The sequence below is a fragment of the Gasterosteus aculeatus genome, chromosome 21 (genome assembly GCF_964276395.1).
Source record: "Gasterosteus aculeatus chromosome 21, fGasAcu3.hap1.1, whole genome shotgun sequence".
Classification (NCBI taxonomy): Eukaryota; Metazoa; Chordata; class Actinopteri; order Perciformes; family Gasterosteidae; genus Gasterosteus; species Gasterosteus aculeatus.
Genome location: NC_135708.1, coordinates 18,926,150 through 18,953,898, shown reverse-complemented (window position 1 = coordinate 18,953,898; position 27,749 = coordinate 18,926,150). Strand labels below are relative to the sequence as shown.

The following is a 27,749-nucleotide window of genomic DNA, read 5'->3' as shown; positions in this document are numbered from 1 at the left end:
TTTATTACTTGATTTAAGTTAATTTGTCCAACTTGTTAGCCATGCAAACTGGTAGAGTTCAGACGGTTTCAGAGGTTTATCTCTCTGAAAAGCGGTTGAGAATGTTGCTACAGTACGAAAGTGTGGTAAATAGTAAATTGGAGTTTGAATCATTTTATCATCGTTTGAAAAAGTCATGCAATTTGTTCAGTTATATAATTGGATAAAAAAGACAGAATGGTCCGTTGACATACAATTGACCCTATCCAGTACAGTTACAGCTACGATTTAGGTTCACTTTTCAACAAATATCTATAATTAACATGAAATAAACCCCACAGGATATATTTAGAACATATGCAGCACACACACACACACACAAACCCACCACAGTCTGGTGATTGACTTGTATGACCTCATCCCCTGCGTGGATCTTCTTACAGCGGTCCGCCGGCGACTACACAGACAGAAGACAAACAGGCGACTGTGAATCGATCGCAGGTCATTGATCGCTGCGCGCCAAGCAAAGCATAGCCGAGGCTTCCATATATATATATGTGTGTGTGTGTGTGTGTGTGTGTGTGTGTTTGTGCAACGCAGTGTTTCTCTATTACGGACAAAAGCAACCGGTACGTTTGGTAATGTGTGACATCACAAGGCGCCCGTTACCCCTTCGGTGGTTCCTGTGATCACGTGGAGGCCGTCGTAGGTGGACTTGATGTACATTCCCTGGAGGACAGAGGGAAGGAAGAGGCGTTTGTTTTGCTCCACAAATAAACGATTGCACTTTCCTGAGACCTTTTGGTTCATCTTTCGACAACTAGCAAATATCTTAAGGCTGAAAAGGCCGAGAACTCAGAACCACCACTTTGTTGTTTTTTTAGTGGCGGCGTAATTCGCTTTCACCGCCTGCAGCAGCATGTGAAGTGTTAATTAAACATATCTGACACGTTCATTTAGCCGCCGTAGCCTTTTTTTCCTTAGATACTTGTGCAAAATAGAGATTCAAACGTTGATACGAGAACGAATTGAACTGTGAGCTTCTTAAGTTGACGTGAGGTCACGAACGCAGTCCTTGGCTGAAAAACACGCAGCAGCTGCAAAGAGCTTTTTACCAGCCGAACTGGAGCAAATTAGCATTAATTAGCTGCGGCCGACTTAACGAGCCGTCTGTGACGTTGGACATTTTGGAGAGCGACGGCTAGAAATGAGGAGCCGCTGCCTACACGTTCTTCACACCTCTCTGCTGAGGAACAGCGAGGAGACGTGGAAGGTTTAGCATCAGATTAACACGACGAGATATTCGGCCAAACGGGAACCGGATCCGAATCGGAGGCGGATAATCTCTATTTGACAGTGTTATAAGTTTCAGCCATGACACCAGTATCGGGCACCGAAATTCAGTCCCAAACCATGAAATATGTTTGCTGGTTGTTTACAACAGAAAGTGCTGCGCACACGTTTTTTGGGGGATTCTGCTGTAACTGCATTATGTTTGGATCCGACTCAAATGTCCCAGAATCAAACTTCTTTGGCTTGTTTTCAACATTTCTACAGAAAAAAACTGAGAGTAAGAAAGAGAGGCGCTATTGAACCTTTATGGAAAATGATTTCTGACGTTTCAGGCAACACTAAATCATGCCAGCATACACAGAGACTCGCACACACACACACACACACACACACACACACACACACACACACACACACACACACACACACTCGGGTCATTACCAGGCCCTCAGAGGTCTTGACGTTGGTGAGGTGGACCAGCTCCAAGTGGGCTGACTGAGACACCAGCGGGTCGGAGGACACACACACGATGTGCTCGCACACCTCCGACAGCGTCTTGCACTACCAGAGAAGAAGAAAGAGTCACAACACACAGAGATTTTATTCAAACTGCAGCTTTCGTTCTATTGGAAGAGGATTTATTTTTGGCTTTACTGAGAAAATAAACGTATTGCTCTTAATCTGAATACAGCGGCTCAGCATTAGGCCTCTATTAACATGAGCTATTGTTCATTACGGGAGCTTCCTGCAGCATTTTAAAGGATCCCTTCACCCGGATAACCGAAACAGAACATTTTCTCACTGTGCCGATGGTTCTGGAGTCGCTCGCCTGCCTTTGCGGCAAAATAATAAAGGTAAATTTAACCTGTGGTGCCTTCAGCAAATCAAACCAGCGGACGGGAGAATCTACAGTATGCTGACAAGTTTATGCACCATTTCTTTAGCGAAAAACAGCTGACAGGCTTTTTTTCCAACAGGAACATTTGAAACAGACATCAAGCCTCCACGGATATTGTCAGTGACGATACATGGACCATTTCCCTCCATCGCTTTTCATTTTCTTCACCTCTTTGCAAACCAAACGTGAGATTTAGCTGAATAACTTTGACTCAAGCTGAAGCCAGACGGCCTTTTCTAGCATCAGAGGACCAGAGCTCCCAGAGCCATGACGCCTTTTCACAGCAAACATCTCCAGTAATGACATTAACAATGGCTCCGCAAAGCCGTGCAGCAAATTAGTGATTGTGTTAGTAACACGTGTGTCTGACAAGTCGAAGTGACTGCTGTGCAAATGGGTAATTAAACTGTAGCTGCCCCCGAGTCCGGGAACAACTGACTCCGAGTAACAGAAACGTGCATAAAACTAGAAGCACGGCAATAAGGCTCCGTAGAGGAAAGTTAGACATGTTTTTGTTGTGATTTGATTGAGCTGAACCTTTAAAGGAATTCAGGAAGTCTTGGCAGGAAGAGTTCAATCAAAACATCAACATCATTTTCCATTAAATCAGAATAACGAGCAATACAAAAATAAGTGTATGATCAATATGGGTAAAATAGCTGTGAATGAAGATGAAGATCGACACTAAAACCAGCAATTGAGATTATTATAATGCTGTATTTCACCGTCTGTATGTGTCTTAACAAACGCTCCAAACACGCAATGCAAACGCAGCTATTTTACGATTTAAATAACGCGACAAGTGGTGTGTTGATGTTGCAAATCAGGGACAGAAGTGAAGCGATTTACTCAAGACGTGGTGTGCGAGTGAGGAGGCCACCGCGAGCAGGTGAGCGACAGCCGGCCGAGGAGGCGGGACTCACCACGTGAAGGATCTTGTTCTCCGTCTCGAACACCGTACAGTCCTGTGAGAGAGAGGCAGGATTTAACAGAAACATCAAAGAGCGCACACACACACACACACACACACACACACAGGTGGGCCCCACATCACTGAAGCCAACACCTGCAGACTCCACAGCCTCTCAGAAACACACACACACACACACACTCCTACGCAAACACACACACATGTATTCACACACATCCGTCATGTAATAAAACCAGACTGTGAGGACGTAAATAGCAGAAGAATGGAGTCTCGCTGGAGGATGAAGGCAGTCTGAGGCTGCCGCATCGCGCCCACACACGCCGTCGTGAAGGGGGGGGGTATGACAGCCTTCAAAACAGACACACACACACACACACGCAAACAATTACACACACCTGCTGCACAATGGTGGTGAGCTCCAGGCAGAGCTGGATTACATTATTCCGGGTTACTGAGTAGTCCGCCACCGCCGCAAAGGGGGACCTGGGAGGGACAGATAAGACAGAGCGTCTCAGGAGCCTCACCTGGATGGACGGATTCACACATATTAATAAGACGCCGCTTTATGTCTCGTCCCGGGGGGAATAGTTAACGTCGCGGGTTTTAATTCAGGCCGAGCCGCGAAGTGAAGTAATGACAGAAAGATAACGGTGGAGATTTAATTCCACCCGGTTGTGAGAACACGTGCGATTCGTGCGAATGAATGAATTGTTTACTCGATTGCTCGACTAATCAGACAATTGCTGAATAATAAAATGACACAAACGCCTCTCAAATCAAGCTACGAATGCAGCCTGTAGCTTTGACAGTGGACACCTGAACGCGCTGCACACCGCACGCATTCACGGCTACAACGACTCACAAAGGACTCGTGAAATGTCCAATATTGTCCCCGCGTAGCACATAAAAAATAAAACAAGTCAAATAAAAAGAAAAACCCAGAGGAAAAGTGGGACTTCGCACAGGCTGAGAGCACCAGTTTCCACACATCCAACACGCTACTTGTCATTTCTCTCTGCGTTTTGGAAACAACAACAAGAAAAAGCGGTTGTTCTTGTGCGCAGGGAGACGAGCAGTGAAGAGGGTCGTTGGACCACAGTGGATTCGCCGCTACTTTGGCACCATTATCTCACAAAGACTCCCACATGTTTGGATGCACAGCCTGAGCTCCCACTCTTTTTTTAATGAGAGAAAAGGGTCTTTAGAGCCGCTTTTCTGCCTCTACAATGTGCATAAATGAGTCCCTTTGGGCACGCTGTGACATAATAGACGATACAGGTGGGAATAAGGTGTTGACGCTGCGGAGAACGTCGACCGCATTATTATTACAGAAAGTCATTATGATAACACATCATTCAGGCTCAATCGCATTCATGTGCATAGTGTTTACAGCCAATAATGGAGGAAGTACTCAGGTCCTCAGGTAAAAGGTGCTCACTGTGTAAATACAATACACGCAAATTCTCACATTTCAAAAAACCATCAGCTGGGCTCTGCAGAAAAAAACCCTCCTCAAAACGGTTTTCTGTTGTATTGATTGAATCTCAAAGAGTTTCAGCTGCACTTGTACACACCATTAGGCAGTTTTGTTGAGAACAATGCAGCATATTTATAGATTTCTAGATTAAATAACTGTAATGGAGTAGAAAAAACAATATTTCCCGCTCAGATGTGACGGAGTGGAAGAACAATATAATGTGAAAAATAAAGAAAGAGTACCTCTAATTTGTACTTAAGTACAGTACTTGATTACTTGTTGCACCAGAGTGCTTAAATGAAGCACAGAAGCGCGCACACACACACACACACACACACACACACACACACACACACACACACACACACACACACACTCACACGTTAAGACATCATTGTTCTAAAGACCCAGATTAGAATTCGGCGACAGCCTCTGGTGTCTCGTGTGATTTGGGTCATCAGTATTGAGGCTGTGTGCTATATATATATATATATATATATATATATATATCTATATATATATGTATATATATATACTCTCAGGACCTAAGGCTACAGATGTTGTACAGATGTTTGCTCTCCAACAACCCTGCGAACGCATTCAGACAAAGTCGTCTCTGTGGCCGTGTTAATAGTACTAATTCAGAGTTGCTTTCCAATGTGCGTGTGATGAGGGAATAGTGAAGAAAAGAGACGCTCGAAGAAACAAGAAATGCTTGAAATGCGACTTTTAGTCATCGGGGAATAATAACTTCACTCGCCTCCCTGGCAGACTTAAAGCCTTCTGCTCGTTCATGTCCATGTGGATAGAGAGATAAAAGTAGATGTTTGAGGATGCATTAGGGTATCAGAGGCAGGGAAATGTGCTCCTGTGCCCACGCTGTCATTTCATACATGAAAAGGCTGCAGAATGTCTTCTCAAGTCATTGAGGGGGGGAAATAGAAGATGCTGTACATTTGCTGCCTGAACTGCTGCTGCACTTTCCCTGCACTCTGACGTGGAAGATGAAAGTTTTACCATGTTTTATTCACATTCCTCACTGGTGTAAACCATCCAGGGCAGATTCATCTTTGGGGGCATTGAGGCAAGACGGATCGCAGCCCAACGTCAACCATTTTCACGCGATGAGATTCCCTCGAAGTGGGAGCATCCGAACGCGTCGTCACGTCTCAGGAACGGAGAACAGAGTCTGCCGAGTCTCCCACATCATCGCGCGGGGGCGAACTTGCATAAGTGCGCGTCAGCGTGTGCAGATGTGGGATTGTGTCTGCAAAATGTGTGTGTGTGTGTGTGTGTGTTTCGAGCGCAGTGCGCGGGTGTTTCGGCCGGCGTGCCGTTGGCAGAGTGTCCCCGTGGACGTGTCTTTGCATGCTTGTGTGCGTCCCCGTGTCCAGAGGACAGATGTGGGCGTCGGGGCATTGCAAGAAGCCCACGCCGGAGACCTTCGGTGTCGCGTGAAGCAGGAGGAGGGAGAGAGAGTGAGTGAAGTGACGGAACGAAGAAACGTGCGCATGTTATTCAGTTGGAAAAATGCTTTAAGTACAAGTACAAGTATTTATTTTTTCACCTTTCTGTCTTTATCACTTCCTCTCACTTCTTTCTCTCCTTGTACTCGATTGAGATTTGTCATTAATTAACACCTAAATCAAACGTAACCATCTCATCTTATTTCATCAACTTTTTCCACCTCAATCTCATTTTGTCCCACGTATCTTCTCTCATCTCAATTCATCTGATCTTCTCTAATATCATATATTACACGTCTGCATCAGTATTCTACCTTGTCCCCAAACCAAACTGCCTGCTCCTCATATGTTATTATGTTACACTAAATCAGATGAAATAGCACTTCCCTGTTTCGTGTTGGTCTGGGTTTGTCTCTCATGGTTGAAATGCACTTATTGTAAGTCGCTTTGGATAAAAGCGTCAGCTAAACGACATGTAAAGTACATCTTACCTGTCCAGCCACGCTAGCAGGCTCTTGGCTGCGGTGATGAGGTCGACCACGGAGGTCAGCAGGTCGTTGGGGAGCCGCCGAGAGGACCTGCTCTCCGATTGGCTGCTGCGGCGGCGGCCGGAAATGAAGTTCTGCAGGTTTTTGGCCGAGGCGCCGAGCTTGTGAGCCAGGGTCCGGACGCTCTCCGTCTCCAGACCCGAGTTCTGCACACGCAAACAAACAAAGGTCAGCTGATCCTCCAGACGCCAAAACAACGAAGTCTTACTGGTCAACAAGTTCAGCATTAATGATCCAGTGATAGAATATGTAGTTTATTCTGAAATGCGCCATTTTCTCGCTCTTACTGTATATTTATGAATACTCATCATACTTTTACAAGCATCATTTTGAGTGAAAAAACTTTCTTAGTACTATTTTGTCACAGTTTGAAGAAGGTTTAAAGTGGCGTTTTCAAGCGGCTGATGGCGTTTTGGGCCAAAGAAACCCGCGCAGGAACCCACCAGGGCGCAGAGCAGGTCCACGGCCTCCAGGATGAGCTCCTGGTGTCCGATGCGAGAGACTCCCAGCTCCTCCAGCTCGGCGTGGCTGATCCTCAGCAGCCTCTCCCCGCACACGCCTCCGCGCTCAAACACGCACACGTACTGCTGCAAGCAGTCGTCCAGACCTGATGAACACACATTATTACAGCTGCTCACAACAAACACACTGGCGTTTGTTACAAAAACGGTCGGTTTTAAGGGTGCTGCCTGTAGCCATTTGTATCGCAATTATGAGAATACAAATAACGTAGACAGACATGATGACCTCGTCCCAATGACATCGTCCCCAGCTGAGACACTCTTCAGCTCCCCCTCATCGATAACCGCACACATTAGATTACAGGTGTCGAGCTGCTCTCCAGAAGCACCAATCCGCTTTCATGACCACGCGTTTTACCTGCAGTTTTCCTCCTCAAAGTAATCCAGTGGGGACAGATTTATTTTAGTGCCAGAGAAACATTTTTACTGGTTCTTATGTCCCGCTTGTCTGCAGTTTTGTAGATTTCGGCTCGATGCTTTTTCACAGCAGACATGGGATCAAGTGCAGAATACACAACAACTACAACCTGTAGCACAGTATTACAGTTATGTCTATGGCTGCAACACAACAAAGCTAATGAGCTACGGTAGCTTGCTTTGTTAAGAGGCCTCACAGGTCAAATACGCAAGTTCACCAAAGATGAATTTACCCCCAAGAGACCTGAAAGGAAACACGGTATCTGACAGGAGGAAGAAGCCAATCAAGCAGGTAGAACTCTGTGGGATTGGGAGGCGTCGGTGTTGTGAGTGGGACGGTCTCTCTGGATCTGCACGTGCGTGAGCGTGCTTCGTTAATGAGCGTGCTCGTGTGTGTGTGTCTGTGTGTGTGTGTGTGTGTGTGTGTGTGCGTCGGGCCCGGATGGGTTTGCTGAGTCAAAGAAAAAGCAGAAGAAGACAGAGCGGCTCAGCTGCAGCCCCCCCGGCTCCCAAAACAATGAAGGTATCCAGCTTCTAACTTCTTAACAAACAGCCAACTGCCAAACACACACACACACACACACACACACCTCGGAGGAATGAGCATTGATTTCCCCCGCTTCAAGTTGCCGCTTTATAATACACTCATCTATCAAATCCGCACCAGCAAAGATGGGAGGAAGAAAGAAACAAGGATGGCGAGAGGAGGAGGGGGGTAAAAAAATCAACTCGTAAGCCAGCTGCTAAATTGCATGCATTCACACGCACACACAAACACGCACACACGCACAAATTCCATCCCTCATCAGCGACGAGGAAGCAGCATTTGTCGTTTCCTTCCCCCCTCAACAGCCACTACATCTGAAGTCTTAGGGAAGCGTTTCTAAAGCCCTGAAATCCATCATGAACGTCAAAAACACGCCATTTTATCTTTCTAAAGCGTAAACAAACAAAGCTTCCGAGCTCTGCTGCCAATCACTTTGGAATAGGAGGCATCGTCTTTTTACCTTCATCGGATTTCGTAAAAGACACGGGACGAATTGATTTGTCTCAAAAGGACATCTCACTGACAGGCGTGGAACACTTGAAGGCAATAAAGTTGTGACTTGTTGTGGCTTCCGGTTCCAATGTTACGGTCGCCTGACGTACACTTTGGTTAAAGTAGCCTCTAAGTAGCCTCTAAGTAGCCACTAAGTAGCCTCTAAGTGGCCTCTAAGTGGCCTCTAAGTAGCCACTAAGTAGCCACTAAGTAGCCTCTAAGTAGCCACTAAGTAGCCTGTAAGCAGCCACTAAGTAGCCTCTAAGTGGCCTCTAAGTGGCCTCTAAGTGGCCTCTAAGTAGCCTCTAAGTAGTCACTAAATAGCCTCTAAGTAGTCACTAAATAGCCTCTAAGTAGCCTCTAAGTAGCCTCTAAGTGGCCTCTAAGTAGCCTACAGTGAGATAACCAAATCACTTACAGTGCTGTGTTCAAAATGTAGCCAGAATGAATCATTATTGCAGGTTTTACCAGCCAACGCTAAATAATTCAAACTTCTCCATCATAATGAGTTTTTGCTTCGATGTTAATAAACCATTATGACTAATAAATGGTCCCATTTTCTGCATGATTACTAACACCTCCAAACTCTAGCACTCGCATTTCAGAAAACCTTTCTCCCCTCGGCGTGTTCCTCCTTTGCTGTATTGCTGTTTCCTCTTCTTCCCCCCTCACAGCGGGCGTTAATAACCGTTAATGGCGGTCGGGGGGGGGCCTAATAGACGCGAAGCTGATTAAAACAACGTTGGCCCTCGCAGGCGGAGCGCCGCCATCGCCGAGAGAGGCAGAGGAGCAGAAGGGGAGATGTTGACTGCGTGGCAAAAGTTCGCCGATGATCACCATCGCTGATCTGCGTCCGGGAGGGAGAGCGGCTCGAATACTGATGAGTCAAAGTGTGAGTGACACGAGGGTGCACACACACACACACACACACACACACACACACACACACACACACACACACACTACAACACCCCGGTTATGCATGCAGCATAATGGCGGCTGTATGGGATTCACTCTTTTACTGAAGTTTTTATACTTACTTATTTTACGTATATTTCATGGCATTCATCTCTACAATTTATTAGCTATTCTCCCATTTATTCATCACTCTCGGCCTGGATTGGTTTAGCTAACAACGTTTAGCCATATTCTATTTATTACTAACGAGTCTTTTTTGTCCATTATTTTCTTACTATTTGAACCATTTGTTACTTAAGTGTTAGCTAAAAGTAATGTAAATGCTAACTATTAGAAGGTACAACTTTTTATGGACCACCTTTCGCTTATTATTTGAATCATTACCCAAAGCATCAGTTTATCTTTTGACTAGATATTTAAAGACCACTTTTTGATACAGTTCATTACTTTTATCTTACTATTCTACCCATTTTTTACTACTTTTAACTAACCTGCTGTTAATCTATTAGCTTGTTCGTTCAATAATTTACCTTTAAGCTGTTAATATAGCTTTTATCTGTCTATTTCAATAACTTATCATTAAGCTATTTCGATCATAGATCACGTACATTGATCGGTGGTGTCTTCTCTGTGCCACATGGAGCTTGTGTGTCTGTATGTACAGTATACATGTGCATAAAGACATACGTGTGCATAAAGATATACGTGTGCATAAAGATATACGTGTCGGAGAGGGAGCGTTCATGTGTTTAGCTGGTACAGAAAAAGTGTGATTCATCGCTGACTCACACACACTTTAACTCCTACAGAAGCTCACTTTTCACAACAGCGGGCGAGCCAAACTCCCACAAACACCCTCTCTCTCTCTCTCTCTCTCTCTCTCTCTCTCTGACACACACACACACACACACACACACACACACACACACACATATCTAATACAACTACATTTTGTGGTGACTTTTGGGATGTTCGAGAGTCCTATAAAAGATCCGGCCCTCCCTTTCGGGTTGTGTGTGTCACCTGTTCCAAGCACCCTTAAGTTTAGGTAGAGGTAGATGAGTATTGCTCATGCTAAAGCTAATATGTCCAAGGCTAAAAAGTTAGCATCCCCACCGGCCGATGATGCAGAAGGGGGAGGAAATCGCATTGTGCACTTGTGCCGAACCTCCTTTGAAAGGAAACTTCTTCTCCCGCGTCCTCGGGCCTGCGGCGTGCTCCTCGCACGCCATTCACTCCTCTCACATGCTCCATCAGCTGTCCACGTCAGCTGCCCCCTCACGCAGGGACACACCTACAAGACCCATAAGATCCTCTCTACGCCTCCCGTGGCGTCCATGTGGCTGTTACGCATGCCCCCTCCACCCGCTCCACCCGGTCCACCCCCCTCATCCCCACCAAGTCTTTGCAGATCAGCTTTGCAATTTCATCAGCTGCCAGTCTACCACTCCCGCCTGTGTGTGTGTGTGGGTGGGGAGAGAGGGGGATTTATGTTGCTGCTGCTCTGGAAAGACACAAATCCAGTCACATGACAAACACTGTCCGTCAAGCCTTTATTATGACACGTTATCAGTTACAATAAACGATTAGCGTTTCCTAATTTCACGCCTTACTGATATGTCAATCAGTGCTTCGTCTGCTTAGATGTGTTCATGGACCTTTAATGTAATGCCTGTTAAATGCTGCAAATGAGCGTTTAGAATTGGGAAACGACTGAACGCAACATTCATTTAAACCGGCTGAGCTCGCTGGCGTCTGTTGATGTGTCGCACTGGGGTGACTCGTCGACCTCTGAGTGACCCAAAAGCGTTCAAAACAAATTCCCCTCACGCATCCCCTTGTTTGCTCGGAGGGGAAAAAAAACATACTTTTCTGATGCAAGCCGGCGATTGTTTTGTGTAATCTAAAACCCTCCCGAGCCGCCGCGTGTTTCACCTTAAAAAAGGAAGAAGCGTGGAAGGATCGAGCCCTGAGGCCTCTTCACGCGATTCAATTCACACCAGGGAAATTAGGTGAAAAATGCGCTCGGCTTCCACGCGATGTGGGGCGAGCGTTCCCAGCGTTCCCAGCAGCTCCTCGTGTTACCGTCGGATCGCCAAATGAACAGCGTGGAAACGGCCATGAAGTGATCACACGCACACATACCGAGTGTCATGTTTCCCTCGGACACACCCCGGAGACCCGGCGTGAGCCGGATACCTGGCTGAAGCTTGTGTGTGTGTGTGTGTGTGTGTGTCTGCGCGTGTCCAAAGGGACCCGGGTGGAGCCTTCTGTTTGGAGAAGGTTGTGTGTGTGTGTGTGTGTGTGTGTGTGTGTGTGTGTGTGTGTGTGTGTGTCAGCTGCTGCTCTGCACAGACGGTCTGGGACGAACAACTCACCATCCGCCCACACGCGCACACGCATGCACACAGTGGCACGCGTGCCATATGCACACGAGCAGCCAATAACCTCTCCGACGATGAGGATCTGAGGAACGGACACAGGGCATCATGCGAGTACGTCTTCATCACGATTCATTGCAGCCAACAGACGTGATGAATAACGAGCGTCGCTGATATCGGTGGTTCGTCATTAGTCATTTCGTTCTCATGTGGAGCGCGTGAGATCGGCTGTGAAGGATGTCAACGAATGACCTGCCGTGGGACGCTGGTAAAGGTCAAAAGGGCAAATTTAAAAGGTCAAAAAAGAATGTACGAAACATATTTTTACTAACTGGATGGAGAGTTCTGCATTATTACCCCTTCATTTGTATTTGCCGAAGTGGACACGTATTACCTTTTTAAGGGAACTGCAGTGTTGTCATCACAGCTAAAACTAGGCTATTAAATCAAACTAAATTAGGTTAGATAACAAAGTTAATGGATTGGTCTTTTTTGGTCTTTCTCTAGAGGCCTGGTTGATATTGGCACTGCATGTTGAGTCAATAATGTTCCTTATTATAATGCTAAATATGATTGGTGCAAAACATCGAGCCTCAAGGGACAGAAGAAATCTAATTTCCAATCCTTGATCTTAATGGGAATGTGTATCATGAAACTCCAGAAGGGAATATAGAGTGCGTCATATCGCCACACTGGTCCATTATTCACAAAGGTAACAATAATAATGTGCAAAAGTGGTTTTCAATGTTCACTGAGGCCTGTGGGTACAAACCTAATCAGCCTGGCTCATGAATTATGAATGACTGAAATCTCTTGTTGGATCCCTGCAAATTCACCCACAAGTACATCATTAGACTTTTAGATAAACATTATAATTTAGGAGTTTTCTTTGTTCCATTTACATTTAGCACGTTCTCCAGATCTCAGTCTGACAGCATTTATAAGACCTGAACATGTTTCAGTCTAAGAGGATGTGAGAATTTAAGCTCTATCCTCCGTTATTAGTCGCATGTTACAAATCTCTCCTCTCATCCAGAGAGAACACTGGGTCCTCTAGCAAGATGATGCCACATAGAAACACTTAAAGAGGAACATCGATCGAACACAGAGTGACACCAGGAGGAGACACAAAAAGGGAAAAAGACAAAACCGAAGACACACAACAACACAATTACCTCAAAGAGACACAAAACGACTTCTACCGCAGTGTGTTTTGTGTCTCATACAGTTTGGGGGAAATGTCCCTAGGTCCAGATTGTGTTTTTTAAGGGAGGAGGGGGGGGCTTTAAACGTGCACCCCAGCCCCTCCAACACCCTCCGTTAGGAAGTTCCAGAATCTGCGCAGTGAAGTTTGGTTTCCTCCTGTCACTCACACATTACATCATCACCCACTGATCATCAGGTGCCATGATGCATGGACACACACACACGCACACACACACACACACACACACACACACACACACACACACACACACACACACACACACACACGTACCACCCACGCAGAATGACATCTTGCCCGCTTGCCAGCATTACTATTCATTATCAATCAGCGTGTGTGTGGGGGGGGGGGGGGGGGGGGGGGGGGGGGGGGTGCACGCGTGCATGTGTGTGTGTGTGTGTTTCTGGAGGTTTGGCTATTGAGTGATAATTTGCATACGCGCGCGCGCGTTGCAATAACCTACCTTTCATCCAGTCCACCACCTGGCTCGCGCTCCACTTGCTCACCGGTTCCATCACCAGCGCCATCGAGGAAACTTTGCGCCGACTCTCCGTTGCGCGCGAGCGGTGTTGTTAACCCCCCCACCCCAAAAAAACCTCTAACCGCACAGCTCCCACCGCCCCACAACCTCCCATCCAGCCAGCCCCCCCCCCCCCCCCCCCCCCCCCCCCCCGCCTTCCCAGGCCACCCCGTCTCTCCGCGGCCAGGTGCCTCCTTCCTCACACCGCCCCGGTCCGGTCGCGCGCGCGGCTCAGCCCGGTGTCGTGTCCCGTTAACGCAGCGCCGCCCTCAGTGCGGGACAAGCCCGGCGAGAGTGCAGCGGGTCCCGGTGCATTCTCCTGCTCGATCCGGTCTGACATGTGTCTCTCCCCCTCCCCTCATCCCAGTGCGCCAGGCCAGTCCTCCCGGTGTGCGTGCGTGTGCGTGTGACAGATATCAGAGTGGAGGTGGAGGTGTGTGCTCAGCCGGTCCGGTGCCGACAGCAGCGGAGTAAGAGAGATTAGTCACACTGGACTCAACACCCGGCAGCATCTCTCTCCCCCCTCTCTCTCTCTCTCTCTCTCTCTCTCTCTCTCTCTCTCTCTCTCTCGAAACATGATTAAACCGTGCACGCGCCCCGTGGGTGGCTCTATGCGCACGTATCAGTAAATGTCTCACTGGAGAGAAATAATCATTGGGGAAATATATTCTGAGAAGATGTTTAATCGGAGCACGAGTGTGTGGATATTGTGTACGTGTGTGCGTGTGTGTGTGCGTGTGCGCGTGTGTGCGTGTGAGCGTGTTGCACTTTCTGCTTTGTGATAAAACTTCCTGGACAGATCAGACATTTTTTTACCATCAAAACAATGTTTGTCTTTTTTACAACAACAGCTGTTGTTTGCATATATATTTTTTTAATCCAACCATTAAGGAGCCACATTATCATTTATCCAAATTCACTGTTTAAATCAGCACGCCTGCAGACGGGGAAATACCCTCTACCCCCCCAGTTACACGCTAGACGTCCATGGCACCATTTACATGTTTTCCCCTCAGTGCATTGCAGCTGCCCATGTGGAACATCGTGCTGTTTATCAGCCGTAAAAGGGCTCCAACTGTGAGTCACGTGAGCAAGGCATCAGAAAAATGTCACTCCACTCTCTTGTGACTCAAGGCCGGTTTCTAAGAAATCTGACAGTCGATTGCAACGTGGAATCAGGGACTTTTTGACGGCGGAACCTTCGGATTTGTCATGTAGACCAAGCACAGATGTTTCCATTTAGCCAACGCAGAGGTGAAAACCAGAGGTTGGAGCTTCCCCTGCCCTTATTTTTGGTTTACTGACCAAAATACCTGAATCCTATTATATTCATCTTCATTTTTAACATCTACAACATCCCCATTCTGTGTCCTTTTGCAGCAGAACTGTTTCCTGTATTAAACACTAAATCTGCTCTGAGGGCCTCTAAACGAATTCTTATGCATATTAATGTTTACTAGTGGGTTGTTGAGATAACACATCGTACTAATGTGAGTCAGTGCGATCACATAATGACACTTTGATTCAATCATTATTCAATTTAATCAAATCATTAAAGATTCATTGCTTGCGTTACATCACTGTGTGCGTTTGTGTGTGTGTGTGTGTGTGTGCTGCAGGAGAATCTACTCACCCTTCAGGTTTTGTCACACACACACACACAACTCGGTGATTCAAAGGGCAAAAGCACAGGAGGAAAAATGGGCGCCGGTTCCTTTTTAATGTGAAGTGTTGCAGCAGCAGCAGCTGCAGGTGGACGGACCACCAGTGACGTAGAGGCACTGAAGCTGTGGACTGAAGCAGAGGACGACAGTTTCCTTTTTCCAACTGAGACCTCTGCTGGTCAAATATTCATATTATATTACTGAGACATGTTTTGGAATATTTCAATAAAACTAGTTCGGGAGAAGAGGATGATTTTTTTCAATGGTTATCTAATAAAACTTGATGATCAAAGTTATAAAGGTCAATTTATTGCTGGCAAGCAGGAGGTCAAATACACTCGCACGTACTACAGTGATCTGTGGAGACGCAGTCAAAGCTCCACACAAAAGGTCAACCTCAGGTTGGTTTTGATACATTTGGAACTAGTTTATGAAACTTACACACAATATGGAACTAGTTTATGAAACTTACACACAGTACATATGCAACTGTTGATAAAGGGCCCGAAAAAATAACTAGGTTAATGTTCAAGAGCTTTTTTTCCGAGCATACACAGCGGCAAACAGAAACTATACAGACGATTATAACTCATTCAGCATAAGACTGTTATAAGATATTTTACCATTACATTCACTACACTTGAAGCTCTTCTCTATTTAATTCCACATATAGCTGAGAGCTCGTGTCCTGCATGCAAAGTATTTCTTTTGTGTTTAATAGTCTATTTTAACAGAAAACACAGTTTTCTTCATATGTTTTGCTCAGCTGAAGATGAACTCAACTGAGTTTGGTGACTTTATACCTAAACGCAGTGTGCTGAATACGAAGCTACCGCCAGCAGCCAGTTAGCTTAACGTAGCTTAGCACAAAGACTGGAAGCAGGGGGGAAACATCTAGCCTACATAAGCAAAAATTCACCTACCACCACCTCTAAAGCGCTTCCCAGCTAACTTGTTTTATCTCAATTGTTTAAAGGGTAGAAAAACAAGACGGTTAAAGGAGAGGTGAGAAGATGTGAAGCTGTTGCTTCTACCTTTCAACCAGGCTGGGCGAGAGTGTGTGAACCATTTTCCCACGCGGAGACGTCAGGGTCACCAGACAGATTGTTAGAAATCCCCCTCAGTGAAGGAAGAAGGATGTTGAAATAAATTGCCTAATTTTGACAATGCGAAAGTTGTGAGGACCAAGAAGACGTCAAGTGACCATGACGTCATTGAGCCAGACAGCGTTACACTGTGACAACACTGCTATTTCAAAATACTGCATTTATTATCAATAAAGTATCTATCTATCGACCTATCTATCTATTAAATCAAAGGGGAGACAACGTACAATCATGTTGCAAAACTTCTCGGCAAAGACTTTACGACTTTCCAAGATTGCGGATGAAGATACCGAACCAGAAGCGGAAGCACTGGTTCTTCGTTGGGCACTTTATTTGTCATTAACCAACTTTTTTGAGGAAGTGAGTAAAACCACCACTCGATGCGCTCCAGGCCATGCAAATTAAATAAAAGAATGAGGTGCGCGTTGGAAGCTCCTTTAAATCGTTCCTCGGGAATGTTTGTGTTTTTGTACGTAAAATGTTCTCTATCACGGTGAGTTCAGCATCGCCTAAAAAAAAAGATTAAGATTAAGACCAATTGTGCTCAAAGGCCCTTTTCCTGGAGGCCGGGCCTTCAACTCTCACTTCCTCACCATCTGCACAAAAAAATAGGGCAGGGGCAACAGACATGTTCCTCACGTTCACTCCCCACGATGCGGTGAGAGAGATCGTTTCCCCTCTCGCCATCTGAGAGGCGCGTTTTATTGCAAACAAAGGGTGATAATCGATCCACACGATCCTGTGTGCATGAGATCCGCGATGAATCAGCTCTTCTTCGTGTGACACGGTGAGTACAACAACGCAAACACTGTTCAGATGACAGACACCTACCGAAGTATCATCGTTTGGATTATTTGTTTTGTTGTATTTTCAGGATCTCCAGCTGGACTTTACATTGAGAGACTGCGATTCCTTGATTTAAAGAACATATTAAAAATGGCTAACGGAGTGAAAGAGGACAAAACAATGGAAAAAAGAGGATTTGCATGTTTCAAGCTGAGTTTTGTTTTTTTCATGCTCAATGTCAGCAGTTCTGCTTTACCAGTCAGAGGATTCTATCTGAAGTCTGGCCGAATCACTGACTTCAACGCCTCGTGCTCCAGGCTTCATCTCCAAGCCGTCCCTCGAGATATTCCCTCGACGGTTCGTGGTTTTGACTTATCCGAGAACAGGATCACAATGATACAGGCGCCCGATTTCAAAAACTTTTCCGCTTTGATAACGTTAGATCTGAAGCGCAACATGATTTCACAAATAGACGCCGGCGCCTTCGCCGACCTGCTTTCCCTCAAGACACTGAATCTAAACAATAACAGGCTCACTGCCGTTGGAGAGGATCTTTTCCACGGTTTGAGCAACCTCACAGAGCTCAGAATCAACAATAATCGCATCAAGAACCTGTCCTCCACCTCGTTTGAGTCCTTGACGAGCTTGACGTTTTTGGACATGTCCTACAACCGACTGCACCTCTTGACAAAAGTTCACACTGTGTTACAGCAGCTGCCCAATCTGCTGGAGCTGTCAGTGAAAAGCAACCTGATAACCTCCTTCCATTCGTGGGACCTGACAAACCGCTCGCTGAAACTCACTTCCCTTGACTTGTCTCTAAATGACATCACCGTCTTCAAGGTCACCGCCGATGTCTTTCCCAATCTCACCTCTTTGAGCATCGGCCGCATTCATTCCAAAAGGACCGCGATGCAGTGGGACATCCGGGGCGGCACTTTTTTCAGTCGCGTGTCTACTCTTGACATCAGCGGGCTTAAAATGGACGAGGCGGCCATGAGACCGCTAGGGGAGAACTTCAACCCCTCGCTGACGTCTCTGAGGATGAACGCAATGAGAGGCACGCGGCTCACCAAGCTAGTCAACGTCTCCTGCTCCGTCCCAACGGTGTCCAGACTCCAAATGCAGCAAAACAACCTGCACTACATCAACGCAAAATTCTTCCAGCTGTGCGCTAACATAACGGAGATGGATTTAGGCAAAAATTCCATCGCGAATATCTCTTATGAGGCCTTTAGATCGCTGCCAGGGTTGAAGATCTTAAACCTGAGTCAAAATAAACTTGCATTTATTACACCTGCCACAGGTAATCTACCGACTCTCGAAGAGCTGGATCTCAGCCAGAATTACATCACCACACTCGGATGCAACAGTTTTGCCAATCTGACCAAGCTGAAAATTCTCAGCCTTCATCAGAATTCAATCCCGGCCCTAAGAAAGTGCGTCTTCGAGGGTTTGATCAAATTGCAAGTCGTGAAACTACAGAACAACAGCATTTCCAAATTAGACGGTGCCTTTTCGATCCACTTGCCAAATCTAAAGCGACTGCGTTTGAACATAAACAAACTCACCGCCATTAAACGCGGAGATTTCGCAGGCCTGCAGTCACTGGAGAGCTTGGCATTAGACAATAATATGATCACCACACTGGAACATGGGTCTTTTAAGGGATTAAGCAACCTTACAGAGCTTCAGCTGAGCACCAATAGAATTGATGAAACCACGCTTCCGGAGCGTTTCCGTGATCTGGTCAATTTAGAATCATTGGATTTGAGTGAAAATAGAGTTCAGTTTAAGAATGCATTTTTGACTCCTCCACCGTTTTCTGGGCTGTCCCGTCTGCGGACGTTGGTGTTTCTGGGAAATGGCCGCAGGGGGAAGTTTTCGCTGCCGTACAACCTCCTCGAAGGTCTGACCAATCTTTCGTTTTTCAGTGCCAGGAAAAATCAACTTTCGTTTCTGCACAGAGACACTTTTAATTACACCCCGCGGCTGCAAACGCTGGACATTGGCGCAAACGACCTCAGGAATCTCTCGTCGGAGTTGTTTCACCCCATCGGAGGCCTTGAGAGCCTCTACATTTCTAAAATAAGTCTTGACTCTCTAGATTTTCTCATAGACGCCAACCTTACTAAGCTGGAGTTCATCCAGGGAAAACTGAATCAATATTCAGTTTTAAGAGAGGAAGTTATTAAGTCCGTGCCGTCCCTTGTTTACCTCAATCTTCAAGGCAACAGCTTCACCTGTGACTGCGATAACGCTTATTTCCGTAGTTGGATAGTCAACGACAAGCAAACCCAAGTATACGAAGCGGACAAGTTTCTGTGCAACTATCCTTCAGAGCTTAAAGGTAAGAAACTGTTGGAGCTCGACGTCAAGTCCTGCACAGTGAACACAGAGTTCATCTACTTTATCTCCACCACGAGCACGATCCTCCTCTTTATGTTGACGTCCCTCACCTACCATTTCATGAGGTGGCAGCTGGTCTACGCCTACTACCTCTTCCTGGCTTTGCTCTTTGACACTAAGCTGAAAAACAAGCAACAACCCAAGCGGTACGACGCCTTCGTCTCTTACAACACCAGCGACGAGCCGTGGGTCATGCGGCAGCTGCTGCCGAAGCTGGAAGGGGAGCAGGGCTGGAGATTGTGTCTGCACCATCGGGACTTCGAGCCAGGTGAGACGGGCCCTTTGCACCCGGCGTTGGACACCATCTGATTCCAGCGTACTTGCATGTGTACTCCAGAGGGTGTCACCAGAGTACGTGTTGTGTGCCGGACCAATGCAGGTGTTTCTTTTCCCTCCCGCTTCCTCAGGTAAACCCATCATAGACAACATCACAGATGCCATTTATGGGAGCAGGAAGACCATCTGCGTGATCAGTCGCAGATACCTGGAGAGCGAGTGGTGCTCCACAGAGATCCAGGTGGCCAGGTAAACACGCCAACCAACGCGTTTCAAGACCGTCGCCCGCTCGGTCTCGGAGTGACCCGTCGATTTCTGCCATTGCAGCTTCCGTCTGTTCGATGAGCGGAAGGACGTGCTGGTCCTGGTGTTTCTGGAGGACATCCCCGGGGCCGAGCTGTCCCCATACTACCGCATGAGGAAGCTGCTGAAGAGGCGCACCTACCTGAGCTGGCCTCGAGCCGGGCAGCACCCCAATCTGTTCTGGGAGAAACTCCGCCAGGCTCTGGGGACCAAAGATGACCCTGGCCGGGAGGAGTTGGTCCCCACCCTGCTGGACAGGCAGTGATGGAGAGGAGGTACAACAATTCTAAGCTTTTTCTACATTTTAAATGTACATCTTAGTGTTTGTTTGTTAACCTTCATTGGAAGCTTGATTCAAACCCGCATGGAATAATTTCTCCCGAAGATTTCAAATGTAATAAATCTGTGGAGAGGACATTTGGGGACATTAAGGTCAGAAAATGATAGATATGCGCTTAACATGAACAAATGAGTATTACTCTGATTGAAATTCCCACCGTAAGAATTTTTGTAAAGGGATTTTTGTGATGATTGTGTGATATTTTTGGAATGATCTCTTCTATATTTATAAAATGTATCTCTACATAAATTCTTTTTTTTTCTCTATTTTTCTAAATGTTTTTGATTTGTTTTGATGTGTGTAAATGATGAATGCAGTGAAACCCACGAGGACATAAACATGTGTTATAACATATATTTTAATACATTTTTGTATATTACAGTAACAACTTCCCATTTGTGTGCTTCATTTCTCTGATCACAAATATCAAAGTTCACCAACAAACATCAATAACCAATAAATATTAAACAAATCGATTTTCTCAACAAAAAAAAATCAACATTTAGTAGATTCCATAATCCCGTTTATAAAACAGAACAATTATAATGAGTTAGATCATCATTTTAAAGCATCTTCCGGTGCATGAGTGGATTGATGTGCTGGTATCATCTGCTCTGTGAGGCAGATGCTGACGTTGAAGTGATCTGACTCCTCTTCCTCTTCCTCTCACTGCAATGGAAACGGTCACTTTACTTTCTTTTTAGTGCGCTTAAAAGAGAGAGAGAGAGAGAGAGAGAGAGAGCACGCGGACGCGCTCGTACTCACTTGAGGCATTGCATGGCTCTCTGGGTCCACTTGGACGCAGGATCCGCGCACACGAACCTCCCCGGAAAGTGGAATCTGCGGGTTAATGGAAAAGGATGGAACCGCTGCAGCGAATCATTGATATGTGGTCACGCTTCACCGGCCGGGGAAGATGATTATCTAGTCCCCTGCTTGCTTTCATTGAAGCAGGATTCATTGACCTTTTATAAACGCCAAATACCTTTACTCACACTTTAAAACGTTGCTTTTAACATTTGTCTCTGTCACAATAACACCGCATCTTCGATTATATTTGTACCAATGTCCAAAATTAGAATGAACAACAAATGTATATTTCTGGGGGGGTTTAAACCATGATCAGGCGAAAAACAGACATTTGATCAAGTCTCCTTTAAAAAAAAAAAAGTTGTAATTGAGAAGAAGAAAGTAATGGAGTGACAGCAGATGGTTTACTCACATCACGGCGTTGATGTCGCAGGAGCTGACGATGGTCTGGATGGAGTAGCCCATCATGCGCTGGCAGTTCCACCGGCGTGACGAGTACATCATGCAGCAGCTGGCTGCACACACACACACACACACAACCTCCTCATGTCCGTTCTGAGAGCACCGCGTTCTGCCTTTCCACCTGTGCGCAGTCAGCACTTCCTTACCTGAATGCGTGCTGCCGATGAAGGTGCCGAGGAGCACGAGGGCGCACAGGGGCGCGAGGACGCGGACTCTGCTGCTCGCCATGGTTTGTCGCGCTCGGAGTTCTGGCTGCACCGGTTTCTGCGTGTCGCGTTGACGGTGCTCAGTGTGATCGGCACCGCTGGCCCGCGTCCTTAAGTAGGCGCGCTGCACGGCGGGATTTCCCCGCGTCCGACGCCATTGTGTCACCCAGAATGTGGAAATGATCCAGGAAATGGAGGAGAGTGCACACCTGCAGTGCACCTGCACACCGGTACGTGTGTGTGTGTGTGTGTGTGTGTGTGTGTGGAAGTGGGCATTTGTAGCCTGTGGAAGGGATTCTATGTTACACATACATTAAAACGACTGTTTTTATTATTATTATGTGAATTGTCAAGTTTGACAACATGCAATCCACCTCTTTGGTCAATGATTACAACACCTTAACTTTCCGAGTTACTCAGTAGCCAACTCCTCTCATGTGACTGTTCAACAAGTAGGAATGTTATCATCGGGTGGTTGAGTCGGCCGTTTCCCAATGTGGAAAAGACACACACTGATCTGAGGGTGACTGGACACACTGGTGACACACTGGTGACATACTGGTGAGGTACTGGTGACCCGTCCACGTGTTGATGCTGTGCAAAGGAATGCAACATTTAGAGTGCGTCCTCTCGGCGTAAATGGCGATTTGTTTAGATAGACAGAAATTCCTTTGACTCCTCGATCAGATGTCACCTGAAGTATCGAAGATGGACGCTGAGATCCAAAGGAGGCGGCTCAGGAATGCCGCGTGGACTCGTGCCAAGTGAGTAATGTCTAACTTGCATCACGTTGCGTCCAATTCTTGCTGACTTATTACATTCTTGTGTTCAGGCTTTGTGGTCCTTAATAAACCCTCCTCTAGATTAACTAAGAGGGAGAACAGAACAGGTGAAGAGGAAAGTAACTGAACCTTAAGCATGCGGAACCCGTGCGTACAAGTAGAAAGTGATGAGCTGGATGTTATTCCGTGCTTTCGATATAACCGAACTGGTGCGACTCCCGTATGCTGTCGTTATCTAAAAACTTCTAACTATAGAACCAGGATTACGAAGAACTTTGTGTCGTAAAGGTTAATGATGATGACGCAGGAGATAGCAATTAAAATCTGATTCTTAATAGACTTCAGCCTTTCTAAAATGATCCCCCCATTTAATCTAAATGTAGTGTGTTTTACAGCCGATCACAACAGGATTGAGATGCAAAGCATGAACACGTGCAGTGAATGGATTTCCCCACGTTCTGCTGCTCAACGTTTTCTTGGTTAGGATCTATTCTTATACCACAGACAAAAATAGCAAACGTAATCAAAACTCATCATACTCTTAATCAGACACAGTTTTATTACATTAGATTGGCAACCCGGTCTCACAGGCAAACGTGTAATAGCTGCGTTGTGGACCAACGGGATGTTCTCACGCTTTATCCCCAAAATCCAACGTGATCCAAAACCTGTTGGTAAAAATGTACGAAAATCTTGAACATACAAATTGGTAACAATACATAGGAACTGGCGGTGGTTAACCACGGCCCCTGAGTGAACAACATGGCGGACCATGTTGGATTCTTGAGTAAATGTCTCTCCGCCATGTTGGATGTTTTGAGGGGGTTAGTGTTAGTATTCTATTCTCACAAGTTTACATTGATTTCTCGTAAAAAATGCAATCATAACACGTTTATTTTACATGGTTAAAGTGTGTTTACGGGGCGCAGGTCCCCGTTCACTCTGAACAGGGCGACGTCATCAGTTAAAGTCTGTATTTATTTTGTATGTATCACTACGAATTTGTATCTTCAAGATTTTCGCATCCATTTTTACCAACAGGTTTTGGAGATCAGGCTGCAAAATCGTGACAATACTACGTTTTATTTTGGCCCATTCATTTACATTCCCTTGCAACTACGTCACTAGAAACTAATAAACGGAAGGTCTTCTACATTCTCTGACAGAAGATTATGAAAATATAACGCATACTTCTCGCTAGAAATGCCATCGAAATGCGTACAAATGCTGATGCTTTCTTGAAATATTGTGTTTTTCGCAGATAATAGACCGACAGTCCGCCATTTTCTTTTTTTAGCTTTTCTTTTTTCAATCTTGTCAAGCAAAATAATTGAAAATACACTTTTATTTTGATCCAAAGTTACTCTGCCAAATGTCGATGCATCTGCTGAATTTTACAGTTGTCCTCTTCTTCCATTGGCCTCAGACGTGCCGGCTCACGCCCACCATGGATTTCTTATAAAAATTAAGTTCAATTATTAAAAGCCAACCGTTGGTAAGGATTGAGAAATAAAGCATGTACAAAGTTCAGCGAACGTCACGATGGGATTTTCTCATTCCGCCCCCTGGGCTTACGGCAACACAAAAGTCTGCAATCTATTTTTGTCCACAGCCTTCAGGGAGCTAAAAATAGCCGAGGTGCCTAAAATAGTAACTGGTGGTAGAAGTGGGAATGTCCGCAGACGCTTATCACACTGCTGATGTGTGAACTTCTGTTTCCTTGATTTCTTAATGGTGATGTAAGTGTCGTGATGCAACGCGTCGCCACATAAAATGATGTTGACCTTTGATTGCACTCATACGAGTGGAGGAATAAAAGAAAACTGTCGGAACAATTCAAATGGCCTCGTTGTTTTCACGCACAGGGGCCTTTGGTCACCGATGAATATTAACGGCAGGTTTGCGCAATGAGTCTCGTCACCTTTGTCTGTAGCAGGGAGAGCAAAATAATATATTGACCTTGGATTTATCAAGCGCTCCAAACCAGCCAACGATCTTAGCTCAGTAACTCATTTCAAACTCAGTATGTTGCAGCCAACAGTTTAAAACTAGAAGATGTGGATCCCAAAGTTTCTTAAACGCAGCAAATATGCGAGGGAGGATTCTGGCTGGATGCCTGCGAGAGATAAATACCAAAGAGAAGGGAACTAGGTTTGATCTCCACCGCAATCAGTCACCGGATAAAGAACAATGTAGAAGCTGTAATCTGAGGTTACAGCTGTAAATCAGGCTGGACGGACAAACTTTGCCCAACGACTTTTTGGTCAGAGATTTATGGTGGGCTATAACGCAGAGTGATGCAATGCTGTCTCGTATGAGATGTCTGAAATGGTCTTTTGCTGTGATCGAATCTAAATTAAATCTTGTGACGGAAATGTCTCTTCATGAGAGAAATTCCACGTAAAACAGTACAGTGACTAAATACACACCCGCACGACAATGACAAAAAAGTGTTCCCTCCCTCTGAGATATCCATGGAACCCGTCGGACACCAAACCGCGCCACATTCACACCCATCCCGTGACCAGGACGCACAGCTCCTCCTTCGCAGGAGGCCGGCGGCTCCCCTTGGCTCGCCTCAGCCACGTCACCGCAATAGACATGGATATTCTTCTGTTTCTCCACGACACTCAAACAAAAACCAGCAGCTTTACTCGTTCCAGGAACTCTGTGAAAACAATGAGCAAAACCCCACACTGGATGATCGGATAACCATCTAGATATCCCAAGTGTTTGGCCTGCCAAAAAGCAATTTGATTCACTATTCTGCCTTTGTGTGCCTGTTTGTTTGTGCAGGGCATTGTGGTTCCTGCAGGCCTTTCTCCAAAGTCAATACAGTGAACTTAAAAGGGGAGGATCAGTAGTTAGGAGGACGCACCATGCATGCTTCCTGCTTTGTCGTGCATGTGATATTAAGAACTCCTTCCCGCTTGATTTCTTCACTTCTGTTTCCTCAACTTTTGTTAAAGATTTCCTTTCGGCCGAGTTCATGTTTCTAACCCGGCAACATAACCACCTCCCTAAAGACTTTCTCTCAAGTATCCTGCCTTTTTAAAGTGACGCCACTGAATCACAACAACGTTTTGTTGCGTCCAGCCAGCTGCCAAGGGTCATCAAGGTGGAAACGCACGTAAAGTGTGCGTGGCCTCAACGACTCAGAAGACGGTGAAGTCTTTTTCAAATCTTGTGGTAACTCACACATGTAGACACACACTTATTAAACATTCAGTAAAAGAATTCCTGGAACTCCTGGATACTAAATCAGCTGAGCGTTATAATGATGCCTCAGCTTTCGGCTGACGACATTGGGACTTTGTTTCATTAAAAAAGGTGTGGTATGTATGGTATGTATGGTAGGCAACCATTAGAGTTGAAGGCGCGGCGGTGTAGCCGTGTAGGTCGAGCAGGAAGCCGGAGAGTGAGAGGACACACACACACACACACACGGAGAAGCAATGTGGCGACATGCAAGACAAAAAAGAACGTTGGCATTGACGAAGCCTTATTGTAGTTAAGATGTGATCAAAAAACACGAGAATGATGCTGCGTCTTCCATTCGTCATCATGTGTGAGCATGCAAACTTTTTGTTAGATTCAGCCTTAGAGTTTATGCACTGCATCAAGTACGCCAACGATTCATAACAGGAAGCGTTGAAAGGTCAGCAAGAGGCAGCGTGTTCCAGGATCTTACTTTCCCCTTATTTAGTATGCTCAAAAAACAAACACATTATCATGTTCTATGGTTTCCGTTGTAAAGTTTATACAGGCCTTTATGTAAACACGCACAAAATCAAGGAAAATAACTGATGGTGCCGTGTGCCAAACCCTGATACCGTGAAGTAATCCAGAGTTTCCAGTTCTGTGTTTCTCTCCAGCAGCCAAAGAAAAGCTCACAATGGAGTGAAAAAAACACGAACCGCCCACACACGAGGAAGACGCGATGAACATGATGATCACCAACCGAAGACAACTTGGCCTGTCACTCATACTGCTAATCTGGTTTCACTAAATCAACTCTCGACATGCGAAATATACAAAATATTTGCCTCAAAGAAAATGGTCCCGATGTGCATTATCGTACATTTTGTATCATTGTAATGTAAACTTTAATTTACCCGTTTCACGAACGCTGTGTGAATGGATACAAGCGGATTGGCTCAAATTGGTTAAATTTCCCGTTTTATTTACACATATTTACAAATATGTGACTTGTCAAAATATTTACTGCTCGTGTTTCTTTGCTGTATTTTCTTTTGTCCGCTCACGTTACTTATACTTAACGCTGACGACTGTTAAAAGTCAAAGTAAACCTGCAGGACGCGGGCATTCCCACCAGATGATGACATAATAATTAACTTACAAGCCCAAAGAATGATGCAAGTACGAGCCACTCGGCCGTCAATGATTGCACGGCTGAAGGCAGATGTACTGACTAACGTGTGCTGTGGGATGAATTGGCGTGAGAAGATAAGGTGGGCTGCGTGAGAGCCGTCGGATTGGGGAATTTCAGAGAGTTAAATTGAAGTGTGACACTGTGCAGTTACATTTCAAACCCATCAAAGAGTTAATTTAACTCTTCTGAGTGTCGCAAATGAATCTGATCCTGACGCAGGATTATAGACACCGGCTCTTTCCTACAATTGACTCTGTAGGAGTTGAATCAAACTTTTTGCAGTTTGATTTCAACTTTGCACTTCAACACTTTAAAGACGCACAATGGAAACTCAGCCAGCTTCAACACGTTTCACCGTTAAATATGAATTTTACATTGTTTTTCTGTAATGCTTTCACTCCGGTAAAATGTCTTCGTTTAAAGTTCCACTCAGTTGTTTTGTTAATTTGACTTCCTGTTGTGTGTTAGTAACATGTTACTTCCTGGTTGTAATCACTACAATCAAGCACCCACAACACCACGAACAAGGAAGAAAATGTGAAAACGCAAAGAATGCAGAGTATGAAGGTTCATTCCATTCATTCCAATTTGATCGGTTA

At 45.6% G+C, this 27,749-nt stretch overlaps 2 protein-coding genes across 3 annotated transcripts in view; one reads left to right on the top strand and one right to left on the bottom strand.

The window, feature by feature from the left end:
• The window catches only part of cnksr2a (connector enhancer of kinase suppressor of Ras 2a), a 28,205-nt gene extending 14,485 nt beyond the window's left edge, over positions 1–13,720 (bottom strand). For both annotated transcript variants that reach the window (XR_013454167.1, XM_078096188.1), the window contains exons 1-8: positions 13,557–13,720; positions 7,036–7,199; positions 6,536–6,738; positions 3,497–3,584; positions 3,094–3,135; positions 1,714–1,833; positions 649–708; positions 368–436 (exon numbers count right to left, since the gene is read on the bottom strand). Coding sequence is in view for 1 of the 2 variants with exons in the window: in XM_078096188.1 (XP_077952314.1) it covers positions 368–436; positions 649–708; positions 1,714–1,833; positions 3,094–3,135; positions 3,497–3,584; positions 6,536–6,738; positions 7,036–7,199; positions 13,557–13,620 (810 nt within the window). In the remaining variant the exon portion in view is untranslated. The remainder of the gene's footprint in view (positions 1–367; positions 437–648; positions 709–1,713; positions 1,834–3,093; positions 3,136–3,496; positions 3,585–6,535; positions 6,739–7,035; positions 7,200–13,556) is intronic.
• A 3,277-nt stretch (positions 13,721–16,997) lies between these two features.
• tlr22 (toll-like receptor 22) lies at positions 16,998–20,882 on the top strand. The gene is made up of 4 exons (XM_040166767.2): positions 16,998–17,170; positions 17,258–19,846; positions 19,986–20,103; positions 20,182–20,882. Exons 2-4 carry the CDS (start codon positions 17,320–17,322, stop codon positions 20,420–20,422), a joined length of 2,886 nt encoding a protein of 961 aa, XP_040022701.2. The 5' UTR covers positions 16,998–17,170; positions 17,258–17,319; the 3' UTR covers positions 20,423–20,882.
• Positions 20,883–27,749: the final 6,867 nt, after the last annotated feature.